Below are 18,591 nucleotides of genomic sequence, written 5' to 3'. Positions count from 1 at the left end.
ACCAAACCCACCATCACCAACCCCACTCTCTCTCTCTCCTGTCCCCTGTTTCCACCCCAGACCACCCTCTCTCGCTTTACCCCATCATCCTATCAAGCCCCACAATGTCGATCCTCTTCCCTATTTCTTATAAACTCCTGTCCGCAGAGGCAAGGGGTCTTGGCAGGAGCTCAGTGCTGCGGAGCATGAGGAGACACCACAAGCCATTGCCCTGTGCAGAAGCAGGTTACCACACCTACAGGTCTGCAGTATCGACCCCTCTATGGGGTTTATTCCCTGTGGGACACATGAGGGGGTCAGTTGCTAACCCCTCCACAGAAGTAGAAACCTCCCACGTGCTGCAAAATAAGACACTGCACAGAGTGATTTCCACAAAGTAGCAATAATTTGATGAGGAGGTGAATTGTATGGGAACTTCAAAAGCGCAGGCTCAGCCGCTCAGTGACCGCTTTGCACAGCGCCACGGGATGCTCACGGGCTTAATGGCACAGACGACAGCTTAAAGGCAGGCTATGCCCTTAGACGATCAGCTCTTTGCTTCTGAGTAAAGAAGAACGTCTAAGAAACGCTCTACGCCTGGGGACTGAAGTGCCCTCGTGCAAATGCCACCAAAAGCCAACCCCAAACAGCTGCCAAGAGGCAGGAGCAAGCCAAGCTGGTACCTGGTTTCTCGCTCTTCATGCTGGATAATGAGGTTGCTGTAGAAGTTCTCCAGCGTGAGTTTGGCCACCGTCACTCTCTCCCGGGTGTGGTTACTCATGGGAAAGGATGTTGTAGTGCCTGCAGTCATCGCCATGGTAACATGTACTGAAACAGAGCATGGCAAGTCATTACTCACTTGAAAAATATATATATTTCTCTTCCCCGCTCTCCATCCCTAAATTCTCAGGCATTAGGAAATTCACATGAAAGGCTTTAAGAAAATCCATTAAAAAAATTGTATTATAAATTTATCCTGAGATACGAGGAAGACTTACTGCCCACTCTCTAAAAAAACAACATCATGTTGGCAAAACAAGGGGTGAATCACTGCAAGAATTATGCAGACTCCGCGCAACTCACCCAGCAGCACTGGTCTGCAAATTAGAAAAATGTACCTCTGGCTGTCTCAAGCGCAGTCTGGGGGAGAGAAGAGGCAGTGGAGCAGAGAGCGCAGGAGGAGGAAGCAAGAGGAGAAGCAGGCTGCTCCCATGATTGGACGCGCAGAGTGGTATCATGACATTTTTAGATTGAAGAAGTGCTAAGGTGCTACCGAAAGGACAGGATAAAATGCAAGAGTAAACGGACTGAAATGCTAATACCGTCCGAGAAAGAGAAGCCATGCCCAGCATAAAAAATAGCCATCAAATATCTCATATTTCTAAATTCAACAGAACTGCACATGGACAGCTGGGGGATTTTGAGAAGCCATCCCACCAAATAACGTAATGGCCATATTTTAAATGGAAAAATTCTGTTGCGGCCTTTTTTTTTTTCTTTCCTCTCCAAAGAACGAACCGTCAAGAATAGAAAACTCTTCCACACCCCGAGTGCATTAGGCAACCAGCTATTTCCTTTGGGACCATCTCTATGCCATGCTCATAATCCAATGAGCATTTTCTGGAGTGCCTTTAGAGAGCTCCCTGTACTGGGAGTCTCAGCTTTTGGAGAAGTCTTACAACAGCACACTCCAAATCCAGTGCAGCTGCACTGTTTATGTAGATAATGTACTTATGGGTCAGGGCATGTGGTCACTGAGCACTTAAAAACTGGAAAAAAAGAGGAAAAGAAAAGAGACCAAAAGACTGAGCTCTCAATTAGATTTAAACCTGGAATGCAAAAAACTTGGATGTGCAGGAACAGCCCTTTTCATGCTGGACAAAGCTGCCTGCAGGCTGTCCCGGCTGAACGTCCCGTTCCCCGGCACAGCTGATCCAAGGAAGCAGAGGGCGTTAAAAAAAAAGTACAGTTTGTCCTAAGGCTCGCGCTCTACCTTGAAGGGCTTCAGGCACATTAGGGAAGCGCTGCAGCATCCCGGAGGGCAGCTGCTGCAGCATCCCGGAGGGCAGCCAGGCACAGCAGCGTCTCATCCTGTTTGCTTGTTTGTTTTCTGGGAAGTGGCACAGAAGTAAATCCACTTCCCTTTTGCTCATTCCTGTAATCCTTCCATTTCACCAGGGGATTTTGGGGGAAGACAAATCCTGAATTAGTTTTATCATCTCCGAGCCGGTCCTAATGCCTTTGTAGGTGACTTGATTAAAAGTTTCATGCAGAAGTAAATTGTCATTTTACACCTCCCACAAGAAGGTTGTTTAATTCTGGTTTTGGTTTTGGGTTTTTTTTTGGGGGGGGGGGTGTTTTGGGGTTTTTTTGCTTTGGACATGCCTGCTCCTCTCCCTGTGTGAGGGCAGCATTTTATCTTGCAGACTTTTAATTGAATTTGGTGTGACAATAAAGTATTTGTTGCCAGAAATGCAGCTGCTGTGTCACAAAGAAAGGCGTTTTATAACATTATGTGGATATTATTATTTTCGCTGTGTACTTTGGAGGGTGCAAGATGCCCGAGTTCTGAGAATAAAAATGTATTCATCTCTACATATATAAAGAGGCTGGAATAGCACTACAGCTGCTTTATGATGCTGCAGCTACTACTATTTTTTAAGTCAGTATTTTTACCCCCTTCAATTTTCTACAAAAGAAACATGAGAGCTGTCATCTGTTAATAATCTCTACTAAGAATTAAGGGGCTATATTCTTCACACAAACCCGTACTCCATAGCAGAGATTTTCCCAAAGTTAGAAAACTTCGCTGTACTCGCCCTGTTCAGTGGGTTATACAGCATTAGGCTCTTGGGTAAAGATAAGCACAGAACAGGTACCTGCAGAAATGACAGGATGGCAACACACCCAAATCAAACAAAACATCTGCTGAACACACACTGGCATCAGCGATTAGATTATTTCAAGAAATGATCTAACATGGCAAAAATCCGCCTTCTGATCATTCGGGAATGTCAGGATAGCGTAGCATTAACCCAGGCTTGAAACGGATTAACCTTCACTTAAGGCATAATGAGCACACTCTAGCACCAGCAAGCAACCGGATATTTATCATCGGCACGGCTTGTATTCCTGGTAGAATAAAACAACACAGCGATTTTGTTTCCTGTTAATTTGTTTTCCCCATGCTCCTATACTCACAAATGCAGACGTTACCAAATAGCAAATCTAAGTCACTTGATTTTATTAAGCCTGTAGAAAGGAGATAACAATTTTGGCACTAACACACCAAGCTATAAACAGCAGGGCTGAGACTAACTGTAGGTCTATAGTAGGAAAAGATAGAAGAGAACCCAAGTGGTAAATTAGTGAGCTCAGGGAAAGCTATTTAACAGGTAAGAAACTTGCATGGACATCACCGCCGTACCAAGGAAGGCGGGATGCATCACCGTAAGCATTTGCTTTCCGCGTCCCACATACCCTCCCCACTAGCCAGGCCTCTGTACTGAACCATAAAACCTCCTCAAGGAAGAACGCAGTTTACATTTGCTCACTTTGCAGTTGGCTCCCAGCCAGCCACCAGTTAGTTCCAGCACCATGAACAAAACTTTGGAAAACCGCTAAGTGCCTGGAGCTCTCCAGATCCCCCGCAGTAAATGCACGAGAGCGTGGACCTGGCAGGAGACACCAGGCACCCTGTGAAATCATGCACTGATGTGCGGCAGAGAAAGCCTCTTCATCCCTCTTCTTGCTACCTCTCTGCTTCCACTAACTGACCAGCCCAAACCAAGCACAAGTCCACATCCCAAACAAAATATTCGGTTGGGAGTAATTACGTAAAATGCTTAAGTATGACCTTTATAAACAAATGATGCAAGAGGGGATGGAGGCAGAAGGAAGAAGCTTCAAAATGGGGCCTTTTAGCACTATGTCTACTGACCTCACCACATTGACGGGAACGTTTTGAATAGGTGCCACCCAGAGTTCTTGGAAATGCCCTCAAAAACCTACTAATTCGCCCAAATTCATGTCATCTGCATAATGGAATCATTCTATTTCTGTCGCACCCCCAGCGTTGCATCCGACTTGCTGGCCCGCAAAGAAGGTCACATTAACTAAGCAGCCCTATTTGGCAGAAACTTCTCTGGCTGAGGAAGACCTAAGACCTTTCTTTCCAAAGCGCCTGGTACTTCGGAAAAAATGATACACCGCAGGCTCCTAATGACAGAGACATCAAAACGATCTAATCAACCTGAGATGCGAAGCAGCCTGTTGCCTGCAGGACTGCGCTTGGGAGCTGCCAGGAGCAGAGCAGCCGTATGTGCTGCTTGGCCCTGAAAAGGAGCCGGTGCCTCCTGGACGGATGGCTGAACTCACAGAGCGAGCGTTTCGCCTGCTGCCCTGGAGGCTAACGGGCCAGCACCTACGGAGCGGGCGCAGGGGAGCGCAGCTGCAGATACGCCTTGGTTGTCGTGGGATGGTTTACAGCGAGAGGCTAGTGGGACACCAGCGCAGAAGGCAGGAGCTGAAGGATGCTACCGAAGGAAGAGGAGGAGATGGGTACAGCGGTAGAGAGGGCATAGCGGGCCCCATACAGCAAGCTGGATTTTTCAAGAGCCTCGCCTGAGCAAGACTCTCTCCTGACCCACATCTCCTTTCTGGTAGGAAACACGGATCCAAGCACGTTTCTTCTTTTTATTCTCAGGTCTTTGCTAACTGGAAAGCAAAGGGAAGACCAAGCAGTGTTCACTACAGCTTCAGTCTTTGCTCAAGTCTACCCTGGAAGCTCCAAGTCAAAGCCTTGACTGATTTCCCTGAAAGTGCTTCCACTGTTGACAACCCCTAACCCAACTGCTGCGGCACAAATGGTAATTGCAAACTCACATCCTCTCCAAAGCCCTTCTGGCAACTCCCACAGTCCATCGTTAATGTTTTCATATTAGATTAAGGCTCTGGTGAATCAAAGCAAAATAACTGAAGCACCCAATCCTGCTCTCTATACAACTTGGAAGAGGAAAGCTGGAAGAGGTCAAGGCACCTGGAGAACTAGTCTCCCCTAAAAGAAACATTTGCCGCTTAGCCAGGATCATTTTCTACTCAGGAGGGGAGCAGAAGACAAGGCTCGAGCCTCTCACGCCCCACCTCTAGCCTTCCGCGCTCCAGCCCCACACGGAGGTCCGAGCACACAGAGGTGAGGGAGCGCCCGGCCTTCAGCCCCCAGCCATGGCTCCCACTCGGCAGGGAGCACCGAAGTTCGGCACCCCCGGTCATTTTGGAGCCTCTTTCTATTCATCCAGGTAGTTCTTGACTTTAAAGAGAAAAGGTTAATGAGGAAGGAAATGGGACACTGGCACGGAGGTGCTACAAGTCCTCAAGAAATTTGCTTTACGACTCCATGCTATGGTTTCCAGCCTGTGAAGTGGGATAATGAGACAGGTATGTGTGGAGCAGACTGCCTTAACGGTAGAACTGGTAAAATACTGCCAAACATTTGAACTGTAGCAATGGTGAACTGTATTCTATCAAATGCTCCGACAGAAAAAAAAAAATAATGTCTGCCATTTCAGATCTTTCTAACACACTCTCCTGGCCCTTCCTGTTTACCTGTTTAATGACTTTTCATTTCAATATTTTAATGAAGAGATAAATATGTAGAGTGTGTTACTAGCAGTGAGAACTGAGGCCAATCTTGCCGTAAAGAACGATGCCTTCCTTTTTAGAGGGTTTCAGGATACCACAGTAACCAACATAACCTATTCTTGCTTTCTCTTGCACAGATTGCCAGTGAAAGAACAAGTCTGTGCAAGTCAGGCAACAACAGATGCCATAGTTGGACTTCATTTGTGTAAGAACTGGTCTAAAGATGCCCCTCTCTTTACAGATAAGTCTTCTGCGCAACTGTGTTGTATCATATAGCTTGTTCTTACGATCAAATGAATCTAGATCTAACAGTGGAAATACTCTTATTTTGGAAACCACGCATGTCATATAATTACACAGCAGCCCTTGAGTAAGTTTACTCTGTACTCGTTACTAATGCCTATTTAAGCTAGGGAGCAAACACCACATCACTCTTTCAGAGATAAAAACATGTTTTTCAGCAAGTTACAGACCTATAGCACATTCCTCATGCTATCGGGTCTCTGACTCGGATTGAAACACAGTGTTACATACACGTTCCTGAGGACGGGGAATACCAGTCCTTCCTCTCAAAACAGCTGTGCCATTTCACAGAAAGGCTGATATAACAATTCTCATTTTTACACCCCAGCATGCTCCTAAAACCCAGCAATTACGAAGCCGCTTCCCTACTGCAGTAAAAAGGGCAAAACTGCAAAGTTTATAAAATTCCCATTTACGCCCCGAGGGAATCGGGCCCTTCAGTGAAAGCCTCTGGGTAAGGAAGATACGGAAACATATTTCTGCCTTTCAAAGTTCTCATGATCCTCTCAGCACAACACATTTTGTCACTGAAGTTTCTCTTGAAGTCAAGCATACAAATGGCATTTTTAAGAATTAGAAGCTAAAAGACAAAGGAGAGAAAGAGTTTTGGTGCCAGAACTGCTCCAAAGTAAAAGCACATAGCTCAATAAAGCAATTACCTTTAGAAAAAGCCTGTTATCATCACTGTGTGTGGAACTGGAGCTCTTCTGTGTAAGAAGCTGCAGCATGTGTGGCAAGGCTGCTTGGCTGTTTACAGACAACACAGCAAAGCAACCAGCAAAACTGGGCACTCCAAAATACTGGTGGATAGGACTACATTTCAAAAATGAAGTGCTATCTAGGAAAGCAGTACAGATATGGCAAGGCTGGAAGTATGATCGCCAGCCCTGCTGTCTCCAAATTGTTTGGATTCTCTTAAGGAGAGACAGGATATATATGCGTATATATATAGTAAAAAAACAACCACTGTACACAAATAACTGCATGATTCACACCAAAAGGCAGTGGGCAGGGACAGATAAATGAACTAAGCAACCAAAGGCTCAGTGGGATGAGGTGGTGTGACACACCAGCAGCAGAAAGGGGAGGAGCAGCAGCTGGAGCAGCAGCTGCCCAGGCCCCGGGGGCAACTTTGGAAACGTGCCCATCTAGGTATTACGAGCCGATATGCCGGCATAAAGCAAAGATAAAAATCACTACAGTGCCTGCTAGCACAAATCTGGCAATCGCGTTGTGCATGTTTCTGCCATCCAATTGTTTATACTGAATCTCCTCCGGGAGAGGTTCCCAGTCTTCTTTTTCTATAAACCATTTAAAATCCACTTCCAAAACTTTGGAGAAGCCTCCAAACACAAACAAACCACAAACCTACAAAATCCTGAAGTCTCAGAACAGGAAGCAAACAAGAAAAACCCCACACTAGTCCAACCTATGTCAAATGTGGGCCCAATATGTTTCAATACTTCACGTTATTACTAAATACAGATTTCTATGTTCAAAATGGAGCCTTGCCCAAAGTTCACTAATGCCAATGAAAAAAACTTCATTTCAATAGATTTTTATTTAATATTCTTGTGCTGGCATCTGGATGATGTTAGCTGTGCTACTGCTGTTACTGAAATTCATAGTTATGAGATCGGTATGTCTTCATGCACTGCTCTGGGACATGAATCAGAAAGAAAAATAAATATTATATTCCTACGTAATTCATGTTTTCAGTAGTGTCACCATTCACAAGCCTCTATTATATTTAATATGCTACCTGAAAGAAGCAACATTTTCTGCCAAATGCAGCAAACTTCACACGCAGATTTTTCTCCAACTTCATTGCCAAAACAGATCTATCTTTTTATTACAGTCTCCATTTGAGAAGGAAAAATGAAACACAAAATTGCAACGAGCAGCCACTAACAGTTCCTTTAGCATTTCATTTACCTCATTTATATACTTCATTTCCTTTAGTTTGTTACTAGTATCCCAAAATGCATTATGTGCTAATAAGTTTTGCTACTTTAAAGTTACAGAACAAATTACATTTGTTCTATTTAAAGTAGCACTAAGAAACAGAGTAAAGTTAGTCCTGTCAGAACAGGCTTTGCTATTTAAAAGCAAAAGATGTTCAAATGTTTTAGCCATTTTAAGTCATTCTTCCTTTCCCTGTGGAACGTCCATAATGAGTTGCCCGTTATAGTCGCAGCTAAAAGCAGATAGAGCTCCATGACTTGCTTAGCCCCAGCTAATAAACCAAGCAGAGGAGACGCTCCCAATGTCTGACCTCCACAGCTGTGAGAAAATCTTGAGGAGATATTCGCAGACAGGGAGAATTCAGGGAAGGAAACGCTTCACAGCTCACGTAGCCTCCACAACCGCTGCACCTCTGGTTGCAGGCACCAGGTATACCCAGAGCGCTGCCAGGCCACCAGAGCAACTTGGGGTGTCAGTAGCTATCTCCAAAACGCCCAGCACATTCATCATCCCAAAACTCCCCCCAAAATTTTAATCCAAGAGGCTTAAGTAAGAGATGTTTTTTTAAATGAAGTTACTTCCTTACCTTTGGGTAGACTCCTAAATCTATAAATCCCATCTAGCCCAAAGTATAAGAGAAGGGCTCTGAAAAGACTAGGCAGGAGGAGGAAAAAGGAGAGAGAGAAGAGAAGACGAAAAAAAACTAGTTGTACGTGCATGGTAAGCTGGCACTAGGCAGCACTGTTTCTGAAAGAAGCCGTCCCACTTTCCATGAAACCATCTGCTTGTTTCTTTCCCACTGCCATTCACTCCTCTGCGCCAGCACAGGGGACTGTGTAACCTAGATTGGGGAACTGAACCGGTTTGAAACTATTCCTTTTAAAGTGTTTTTGCTGGTTTTACTTGCATTAATCGAAACGGACCTTGTTTTTCCATAGGCTACCCCCAGGCCGAGATCAGTTCATTCCACAGGAGTTTGTCTGAAGGTAAGCAGCACTAAGCAAACAGGCCCTTACGCATCCTTTTGGTTTGGCTCACAGAAATTAATCTCACAAACCATTACAACACACCCGCAGTAATGATAAGGAAATATTTCCAAATATGGAATAAAAACTGAATATTTGAGTTCTGCTGCACTTCAGGATTTCCTGCTATTCAACTAAGTAGAGCAGCAAAAGTCTCCCATGAACAACAGCCTGTGATTCAGTTCTATCCTGCTTTCAATAGGCAGCGAGCACAACTGACAAATGCAAATTTATTTCCCTGACAGGAAAAGATACTGGGTGGGTAAAACTGTGTACACATATATATATATAACACACACGTGTGTATAAATACACACACACACAACATTTTTTAAAAAGTTAATTTTTCATCCCCTTCAAATAGCAAAGAAATTTTGACCCAAACATTTTAACATTTGTTTTGACTAACAGAGGGAGAGAGCAATTACCAAAGTTTAGAACTGCAAAACCACTGATAAGGTCACTTTTCATCTCAGCTATACTTGACTCAACCTTTGACGATACAATTACATTCTTTATATTCCACTATCAATAGCTCTGTTCCAAAGTTAACAGCACAATTCTGAGACATCCTGTACTTGGAGCATTCACTCAACGTTGAATGACTTGCAATGACATACCAAAATCTTTGTGAGCTCAGTCCTTTCAAATAACTCATTTTATTTTCTTTACAAAAGTGTTCTTTGAGAAAACAACCTAATCATCTGGGTCTTAGCGGTGCCCTCTCAAATTACTTTACTGTGCACAACTGTGGTTGCAAGATAGGCACACACCATTAACCTCATGCAGAGAGAGGAAAATAGAGAGTTTGAACTTCTGCTCTGTCATTAAGAGGAGGGCTAGAGCCAAGACAGGAAAGGATCAGAGGAGTCTGTGTCCCCCTGCACTGCTCTGCCCTCCCAGGAGGTCTCCAGCTCAAAGGTCAGCTCAGTACAACACACCGGGGGGCTAAACCAAGCACAGCATGTGATGGGGAACCTCCAGTCCCATGTAGCCCTCTGTCTCTTTCAGGGTTTACCATGGTGCCTGAATTGATGTTTTAGTTTACTGGCAACAAGGGAATTCAGTCACGCTTGCTAAAAGACAAACAGTGTTGTGCAGCAAAATGACATTTCATACCTTGCTTTAGCTCACTTGCTTCTTCCCTTTCCCTTGGCTCTCCTCAAGAGTCACAGTATCGCAACTCTCTGTCCTCTTAGAATCGTCTACAACAGGAAGCTCTTCTTCTACTAAAATAAATGCATTCATGTGCACTTAAGCATTTTATCAGCTTTTAGCAGCTCCATACAGCTGTATTCACCAAAACATTGTTTTAAGATCTGCTAAAGTAACTGGTACATAAAAACCCATGCTTAACATATTGCTGTAATGTTTTCAACCCTTTGGAATAATTAAGAACAGAACAAGGTCAATATTTCAAAGGTCCCTGACCAAAAATCTGTTTCCTTCTCAGTTCTTGCGGTTTTTTGGGATAAAATTGTACCATTATAATGGACGATATGTCTCACTTCAAAACATGGACAATTGTCTGAAAGTAAAATTCAGTCAAGTGGATTTCTCTGGGTCTGACTCCACCATGGCCAAGAGACACAGCTTAAGACAGCAGTAAAGAATAAGAGGAGCAGCTTCTGATGCAGCAGCTGCATTAAGGTTCCTTGAAATTGTAATACTTTGTCAGCTTTGGTCCAAGAAACTCAACTCGTCTGAATTTTAGGGATGCTGCACAGCCTTTCTCTTTCTAATCAGCCTAGGGAGGCAGAAACACAGGGAGCGTTGGCCCTTGGAAACTAGGAGGGATATCTGTATTGGATAGCGCTGAAGGAGAAGAGGGGATTAGGCTTGTTTTTCTTTTATTGATGTATGTTCAAATCCCTGATTCTCTCTAGGCTCTTTTTAGATCACATCAATCAAATTAAATATAGTAATTACACATGATAAGTCTGTGCCAGCAAAGGAGCTGACTGCTAAATGAGACGCAGAACATCAATGACCGCTATGGCCTGTGCAATGCCTGTAGTCAGGGTTAATGAGCACAGTGAATCCCTGTGGCCTTAAAAAGCTACAAATGCAGGTAGCAAATCTTGTTAGTACATGCACCATTGGAGAGCAGACGTTTGCCCATTCAAATCCCGCTGCAACAGTTTATTTCTTTAACTATCACTTTTTTTTAAGATGGAGACAGCTGTTGGCACATAAAGCAGACTACTGTGATGAGGCCTGAGATACACAGAGCTAAACAGATGCTTGACCTAAAAGGGGAATACATGCTACTGCCTTTCTAGTTCCTGAAGCTCAAAGCAGATTTGGAAGAGGTGGGGGGGATGGAGCCGTACCCTACTCTTACCACCAAAACCATCAGGAGCTCTGGGCATCAGTACCAAAGGTGGAGGAAGAAACTTTATTTCATGAAGGTATGCCACCATGATGGGAAGATCACAGTCCCTACACTAACAAAGACAACTGAGAAGAGTGGGTACTAACATTCTGCCTTATTATTGGGCAATTTTAGGGTAGAAGAATCGGGGGGTGCATACAATCAAATTTTTGCATTCTAACAGCAGCTATACATCATCCTGAAAGCAAAAATACTGCTCAACAAGCTTCTGTCAGCAGCTGAGAAAGGCGAATAAACCCAAACCATATTTTCTCATGTATTCCACAGATTTGCTTGGCACTGCATGCAGGTAGTTGGGCGTTTTATCCTTCTGAGATTTAGATGCTTAGCTGTAGAAAAAAGAAACTCTTTCAGATGCACTCAGACTCACAGAGCCTTGCCTTTACGAAATCCGAGTCATCCAGCAGCTGATTGCTTAATCTGTCACAACTCTGTTTGCTCATCTCCTCCAGGGTGGAAGGGTGACCACTGGAGTGTTTTGTTATGGTTATGTGTATATATACATAACCCCTCCTACACAATCACATATCCACACTTTTAGAGAGGTCAGAGAAAGACACAAAAGAAAAGAAAAAGATCTGCACCTAAGTGAAACTTGATGAGGTTTGTCGTGGTCAGTAGTTCCTGTGGAAGTTCATTCTCCAGTGTTGGCCTGAGAAAGCTCACTCAAAATGAGTGGTATTTTTCTTTAAATTAATATCAGATATTTGATTAAATTACCTGATTTCCTAGTTAAAGGACAAGAGAAGTAAAAGCAGGGTGTGGGCAAAAGCTCTCACCATGGCCAGCTACACGAGAAGATGAGAGGGAGAAGGAACAGAGGACATCTGCTCATCTACTTATGTTCCTAAAAGGTACTAAGGCTGCAGTGTAGCTGCTATACTATGGTTCAACATACAAGAAGTATCAAATTTCAAAATAAAGAAATTCTAAAGAGCCCAGTTTCATATGCTTTCAAGATAAATTTGATTATGGCAAAAATAAGAGAATGACAAGATAATCTCTCTAGGAGCAAAACCCTCCTACCAAGAAAGCCTTCAGAACAACCAGTCCTGCAACTTGTCCTGAGGACTAGGTATGCTCTGAATGGCTGAGAAAAGGAGCAAGACTCATCAGTAAGAAGCACTCTCCATGCAACACGGGTCACTTCATACAAAGGTTTAGGCTTTATAGGAAAGTAGAAGCAAAACCAATACATCTGCTCCCACAGAATAGCTCTCACTGCTCCTTTTCAATGTATAAGTCTCTACAGCCCTATAAGGTGACGAAATGTCATTATGCCTCCACTTTATCCATCAAGCAGAGATGAAGACGGGTGGAGTTACCTGCAGGAAATCTGAAAGGAAACACCAGTTCAGTGCCAACAAAGGTTAAAGACAGAGATGGATGGAGTGGCAAATAAAGAGGTCTTTCAGGCAGTGATCTGCATTGCTTGACAAGTTGGATCCAACCAGCCATTTCCCATAAATAGTAACTGGAGAAAAACCCAAATAAGCTGTAGAAAGAATGAGATCATTTCCACTTCTGAAATACTATTTAACATTAACGTTTCTTACAGAGATGGGTCCCAGCCACAAGGCCCTTGCACAGCAAGGATGGAAGTTGTTGCCAAGTCCTGTTTCAAGGATTGTCAACGCAGGTCCCTGAATTGCTTTCTGGAGGGTGAGGTCTCGCTCTCTCTGCATCGATCCCTCGGATCCTGGCCATGCACTCCTACTGTTTTCCTGATAATGCAGTTTGTAGCGACAAAGCCACAAGGTGAGCTAGATCAGCTCACCAACCAGACAAAAGTAAGGTACAACTCCCCCACCCCATACCCTTGTAAAAAGACAATCATTTTCCAAAAGATCAGTGAGCTAGCTTGTCCCACCCTCTTAGCCACACGACTGCTAAATCCAGTCACGGGGAGTGCTGAAACATATGGATAGGCTTGGGGCCAAGGGAACGGGACTTTCCCTTTTGCAGGCACCTCAATTTAGACTACATGCAACCCAAGGGCAGGGTGCTTGTGGCAACAGGAGGGCAGGAGAGTTATGACTGCTCCTTTTTCACAGGGGCCACTTAGATCGCATTAGGCTTAACATAAAACCACAGCCTAACTGTGAGAACTGTTGGACGAATGTTAACTCTCACCAAGGAATTACATTCTCCTTACACTGACTTTTGCTGGCTCCACTTGGCAGTGAGCTTTGCAACGCTTTCAAAAACTAGGCCATGACTACTTCCTCACTACTTCCTCCTCTACTTCAAGCTGCATCAACATGGAAGACAAGTCATTTGCTTTTGATGAAAATGCTTCTGGTGAGACTGATCACAATGAACAAGTGGACACCCCTAACGTAGGCGGTGCACACATCAGCATTGCTACAGAGGATCTGACATACATCACTGACAGATAACCCCCGGCTAGATTTACAAAGGCTGGGAAGGGTTTGTGCTATGCTTACGCTTGCTCTGGAAGCCAAACCAAGTGCTCCTCCTAGGGTGCTGCTTAGTTCTTGTTTGTTGAACAAAGCCCAACATGGGTATGAAAGCTCAGACAGCAACGCCGACACAATTCATGTTAGAATTTGAGTAGTTTTATGATCACCCAAGGAATGCTGAGAACAAAGACCGAGAGCAAAGTCAGGTACCTGAATCACAGTAAAACACCAGAAAAGCCCACCTTAAGGCCTGCTCTAGTTTCTCACTCACTTTGCAGTGTCTCTCCTCTCATTTTATCCTACTACCTCTACCAGAGGAGTTACCAGCAAAGGCATCCCTAATGAATCCCCTAGCAGCATCCCCAACAGTGACTTGAGGTGGACGACCCTTTCTGCAGAATAACACACACTAAATTCCTGGTCTTTGCCAATGAACCAAACATTTAAATCATGAACAATTTAAATCTTTTCTTTTTTTCTCTCTTTTCTTTTTTTTTTTATGAAGTTGTGAATGATGTATGCACAGAGGAAGGATGCTCTTGCGGCATCCTTCAGCACAGGAAACTGCATTAAGTAACAGATGATCTGGATTCTAGTCCATTTCCCATGTGACTTAGTGCAGAACTAAAACCCAACACCAAAAAATAAATATATCTACTTAGTGCGTGCCTCAGTTACCCTACACGAAAACAGACATTTCATTCCTGAAGTATTAACAAAAATGTAGTAACACACACTCTGAAAATACAGTACTCAAACTGACCCCCAAATTATGAGGTATGTGGCCCCTTTCTTGTAACCGCACTTCTATGAGCCACTCCATTTCATCAGACTAGAGAAACAGTTAAGTACTCTGGGAACTCCAGAAGAGACATTAATCTGTATATTGTGCATTTGGAAGGGTGTGTGGCAAGATAAGTGTTTTTTGCTTCCGAAGATGGGGTTGAAGTTTCATTCTAATTTCAGAAATTGGAGGAAAAAATATGGGAAAAAGACATAAAAAAATAAGGGAAAGGACCACTAAACATTCACATAGTGCAAGTGGCCAAGTTTGGTGATAACATTTCCAGGTTGTGCTACATTCACCCTTGGCTAAATGTTGCTATTGTGAAGTACTCATTTGAATGACTCCCTAATCAGTGTTTACACATTCTGTTGTTCATATGCAAATAACATTAATCAACTGTCTTTAGAAGTACTGATAAATGGATGACATCTGGAAAGTTTTACGAGTTTCCCAGTACAGCCATACGTAACAACAGGAATGTAGTTTGTCCCACTGAAATAACATAGGGTAAGATAGCACCTGCTTTCTAGTGATTTGTGAAATTAAGTACTCTATCTTTTTTTTATTTCTTCTGAAGATATAAAGAACATTAAAAAATAAAGAGAAGTGAGTCTAATAATGCAGCATTAATACAGAATCAAAAACATTTACATTTGCGATTCCTCAGATGATTAACTATAGCTTCAATTGAGTCTTAAAACACATTTCGCCTGCATTCATCTACAGAAAGAAAATCCCCTAAAATCACCCCTGGCAGTCAGAGAAAATCTGCGCAAGAACTAGCTCTTTTATTCCACAGACCATGCCCCAATCCTTAGCCTAGCTGTGCAATTAAAGTTTCATTATTCTCCCCAGGTCTAGGACAATAGCACAGGGATGGGAGCAAGATCTGGAGGCTAGTTTCCCCCCTCCGCCGCCTTCATCCTGGGAGTAAATTCTTGCTGGGGCCCTGCAAGCCCAGGGCAGCTGCTGCGCTGGCAGCCTCCGGGAGGGCAGGGTACACCCTCCCCCTTCCAGCTGGCCTAAAGCTGCCAAGGTCTCTTGGAGTTATTACCAAGCCTGAAGCTGCTTTTCTCTTCTTTGGGATGTTCCTCATAACGATGCTACAAAGTCTCTTCCAATGAACGAAAGCTGCAGGCACTATTCCGCTCCCCTATGTGATGTCTCTACCTCCCAGCCTTCATCAAGCACATAAAGTTTTGCTTCACTTTATAGTATTTTCTACCCACATCTCAAGGTATTTTGCAAAACTGTAATGTAAAACACAACATCTTCATAAAGCTGGTCAGCAGTAGTAGTACCACCGGTTACTACGAAGGAAAGTCAATGAACCCAGGCTCAGTGCTCAGAGAACTTAAGGGAGCAGGAGAGCAGAACTTGAGCAGCAAACCCTGCCTTCTAAAAGCAGGTCTGCAGGGAGCTGGGGGACAGATCCATCCCCACTCCCCTCATTTAGCAGTAGGAATATTAGCATAGCTGAGATAACATATGGGCTGAGATAGCATTCTCCACATATTGTTCTCAAAATACGAGGACAGCTTTAACCTGATTTTAGAAGTGAGGAAATCGAGGCACAATACAATTAATCAGACCAGCCAACAAATGCCAGAGCAATTTCAGCATTTCTGAACCCCCTTTGCACTCACTCTCCTTGTCAAGAATATACAGACATACAGTAACATTGCCCAAAATTCCCATGGCTTTTCTCATATACAGCATCATCACTTCATAAAAATACCACTGAGCTTTAAATGCTGTGAGGGGAGAGAAAGATAACTCTATTTGAGTATCATTAAAAAAAAAAAAAAAAATCCATGCACCACCCCACCACCATGTGAAACACAAAGCGTAATTTGTATAAGCTGCCAGAAACTTGAAAGAACAGCTGAGAAACAAAATCACTGCAGCAGTCCTGACTCTTACCTTTAGTTTAGTATTACAGAGTCAGATCAGGTCAGCAGTTGAGCACTGGGGAAAGGCAAGCTATCTCTCTGGCAAGACTTCATACAGGTGTGCATATTTGAAAAATAAAACTTGTGCACTTAAGAAAAAAATGTTTTATGAAACCCTATTTTTAACACTAAATGGCACAATGAACTAAGGGAAAACTGGGCTTTTCAGAAGTGTAACTGCAGAGGAGCCATACCCACTTACACTAATATTTACACTGGGCCCTAGGGCTTTCACAGCTGCTGTTGAGGAAGCACATTCTCAGGCTCCTCTGGAGGAAATTAAACCTATTCTGACTATACTGTTTGCCAAACAAAAGGAGTCTGTGAATTCCCAAGTTTTTGCATGCACCTGCAGAGAGACTTTACCAAGGTGAGGTCAGCTGATTTTATCTTTGTTGAACTATCCACTGCCATAGAAAACAGTACTCGGAAGTCACATTCATGTGGCAATAAGAGCATGAACATGCATGCAAGGCAGCACAACTGGCAGTCCACTGGGGCCTTGCTTGAACCCATCTTTTTTCTTCCTGAAAAATATGTTAATCTTTGTTTTACCAGGTATTGCAGCAGAGTGCTAAAATAGTTAAGTAAAATAGTCACCTTCATAGAAAGAAGCAGCAGATGCCTCCTCCTAAGGCAGTTCAGAGGAATCGGCTTCTGAAAGTGCTTTTTCATGCCCATTGAGTACATGGCAAATTAGGATGCCTAGCTGAGACTTGGGTATGCAACTTTTAAGCACCTAAGTGAAGGTAGATGAATGCTACCTGGCAGCTGACAAAATGCCAGCCCTCACTGCAATGGAGGTACCAGGCACTAACCTTAGGATATAGCAATTTGCTTTTCCTGATCGTCTCAAAAGTCTGCAACTGTTGGCTGTGTCTGTAACAGATTCCTCAAGCACATTCAGAAACTGAGCCCCATCAAAAAGTATTCCTACAACAACTGGATGTGACTTACAGTTAAAATATGTTCTAAGTGTGAAACAAAACAACCAAATCAGGTGGCATCTCTCCCTTATCCCCATCTCCACAACAGGGCACTTGATTCTCCAGCAAAGGAGGACTGAACAACTCTCCAAGGTAGATACACTCAGCTTCCACCAGAGTTAAGAGAATTTGAGTCCAGCTGTGGTTTGAGCATCTTGTCATTTTTACATCCTTTAACTCTGGGCACCTCATAGGCAGTAAAAATATTCTCCACAAAGAGAAGAAGGTCTGAATCTCTATATATAGTGTTTGCTAAAAATACCTCTTTGCAGATATCTTTTGCCAAATAAGTGCCAAAACTTCAAAGGCTGAATTATAATGTTGAAATATTTGTAATGTAAGTTTGTCTCTCTCATGTTTCTTGGGAAGCATGGCAGGCTTGGTGTCTTTCAGCTCGAAGGCCTGGTCTAGGCAATAACTGGAAATAGCTCTTTTGTGGCTTACGTGAAATGAGTCAATGAATCTCAGTCAGCTCTCAATAAATTAGGAACCACATCACAAAAGCATCTGTAAGAGTTACTTCCTGTGTTGATACCATGCAAAAGGCCAAGGACTTAACAATGTGGGGAGAATGAATTGCCCTCCCTCAAAATAGTACGTTCCTTCAAAACATGAGGTGCTTTTCCCTTCCATCTTTTGTGAAAGCATCCCAGTGTATTTTTGCAAACTGTGAACTAAGCTTTCTTCAAGAAACATATGCAACCCCATACGTTAGCAGCAGGGAAAACCAAGACCTGCTGACTCTCAGCATATCACAGCCATGCAAAAGGAGGGCAGCCCAGAAGAGTGTCCAGTCCCGCATGCAGGCTGCCACCAGCCTTCCTCCCAGCGTACCTGCTTTGGGAGCACTGACAGCTGGTGAGGGGAAGCTCAGTGAGGCTCCCCACACGATTCAACTCTGCAGCCAAAATCAAAGGATTTCTGATTTCTAGAGCCAATGCTTTAACTCCTATAGTTTTTTTCTTGAAGAAAGTTTAACATACAAATATAGAATCTTCTTGAATAAACTATTCAGTTTCAAGGACTCATGTCATTAGCAATCTTGGCGTAGTCTCTTGCCAGTAAAGGGACATGAAGCAAATAATCCAAACTTAAAGCACTAAAAAATTATTTTAAACTTTAACTCTGCTTTAAGA

At 43.4% G+C, this 18,591-nt stretch overlaps 1 protein-coding gene across 3 annotated transcripts in view; it reads right to left on the bottom strand.

The window, feature by feature from the left end:
* STK38L (serine/threonine kinase 38 like) overlaps nt 1-18,591 on the bottom strand; it is a 52,056-nt gene that overhangs the window by 21,629 nt on the left and 11,836 nt on the right. For 2 of the 3 annotated variants that reach the window (XM_064516398.1, XM_064516391.1), the window contains exon 2: nt 663-807. In XM_064516398.1, the coding sequence (XP_064372468.1) occupies nt 663-796 (134 nt within the window). In that variant the 5' untranslated portion in view covers nt 797-807. Of the gene's footprint in view, nt 1-662; nt 808-6,581; nt 6,931-18,591 lie in introns of those variants that run through there. The other variant, XM_064516385.1, reaches the window with a different exon arrangement.

The sequence above is a fragment of the Dromaius novaehollandiae genome, chromosome 1 (assembly GCF_036370855.1).
Source record: "Dromaius novaehollandiae isolate bDroNov1 chromosome 1, bDroNov1.hap1, whole genome shotgun sequence".
NCBI classification, from domain to species: Eukaryota; Metazoa; Chordata; class Aves; order Casuariiformes; family Dromaiidae; genus Dromaius; species Dromaius novaehollandiae.
The sequence above is the reverse complement of the archived record's forward strand: the minus strand, read 5'-3'. Positions and strand labels throughout refer to the sequence as shown.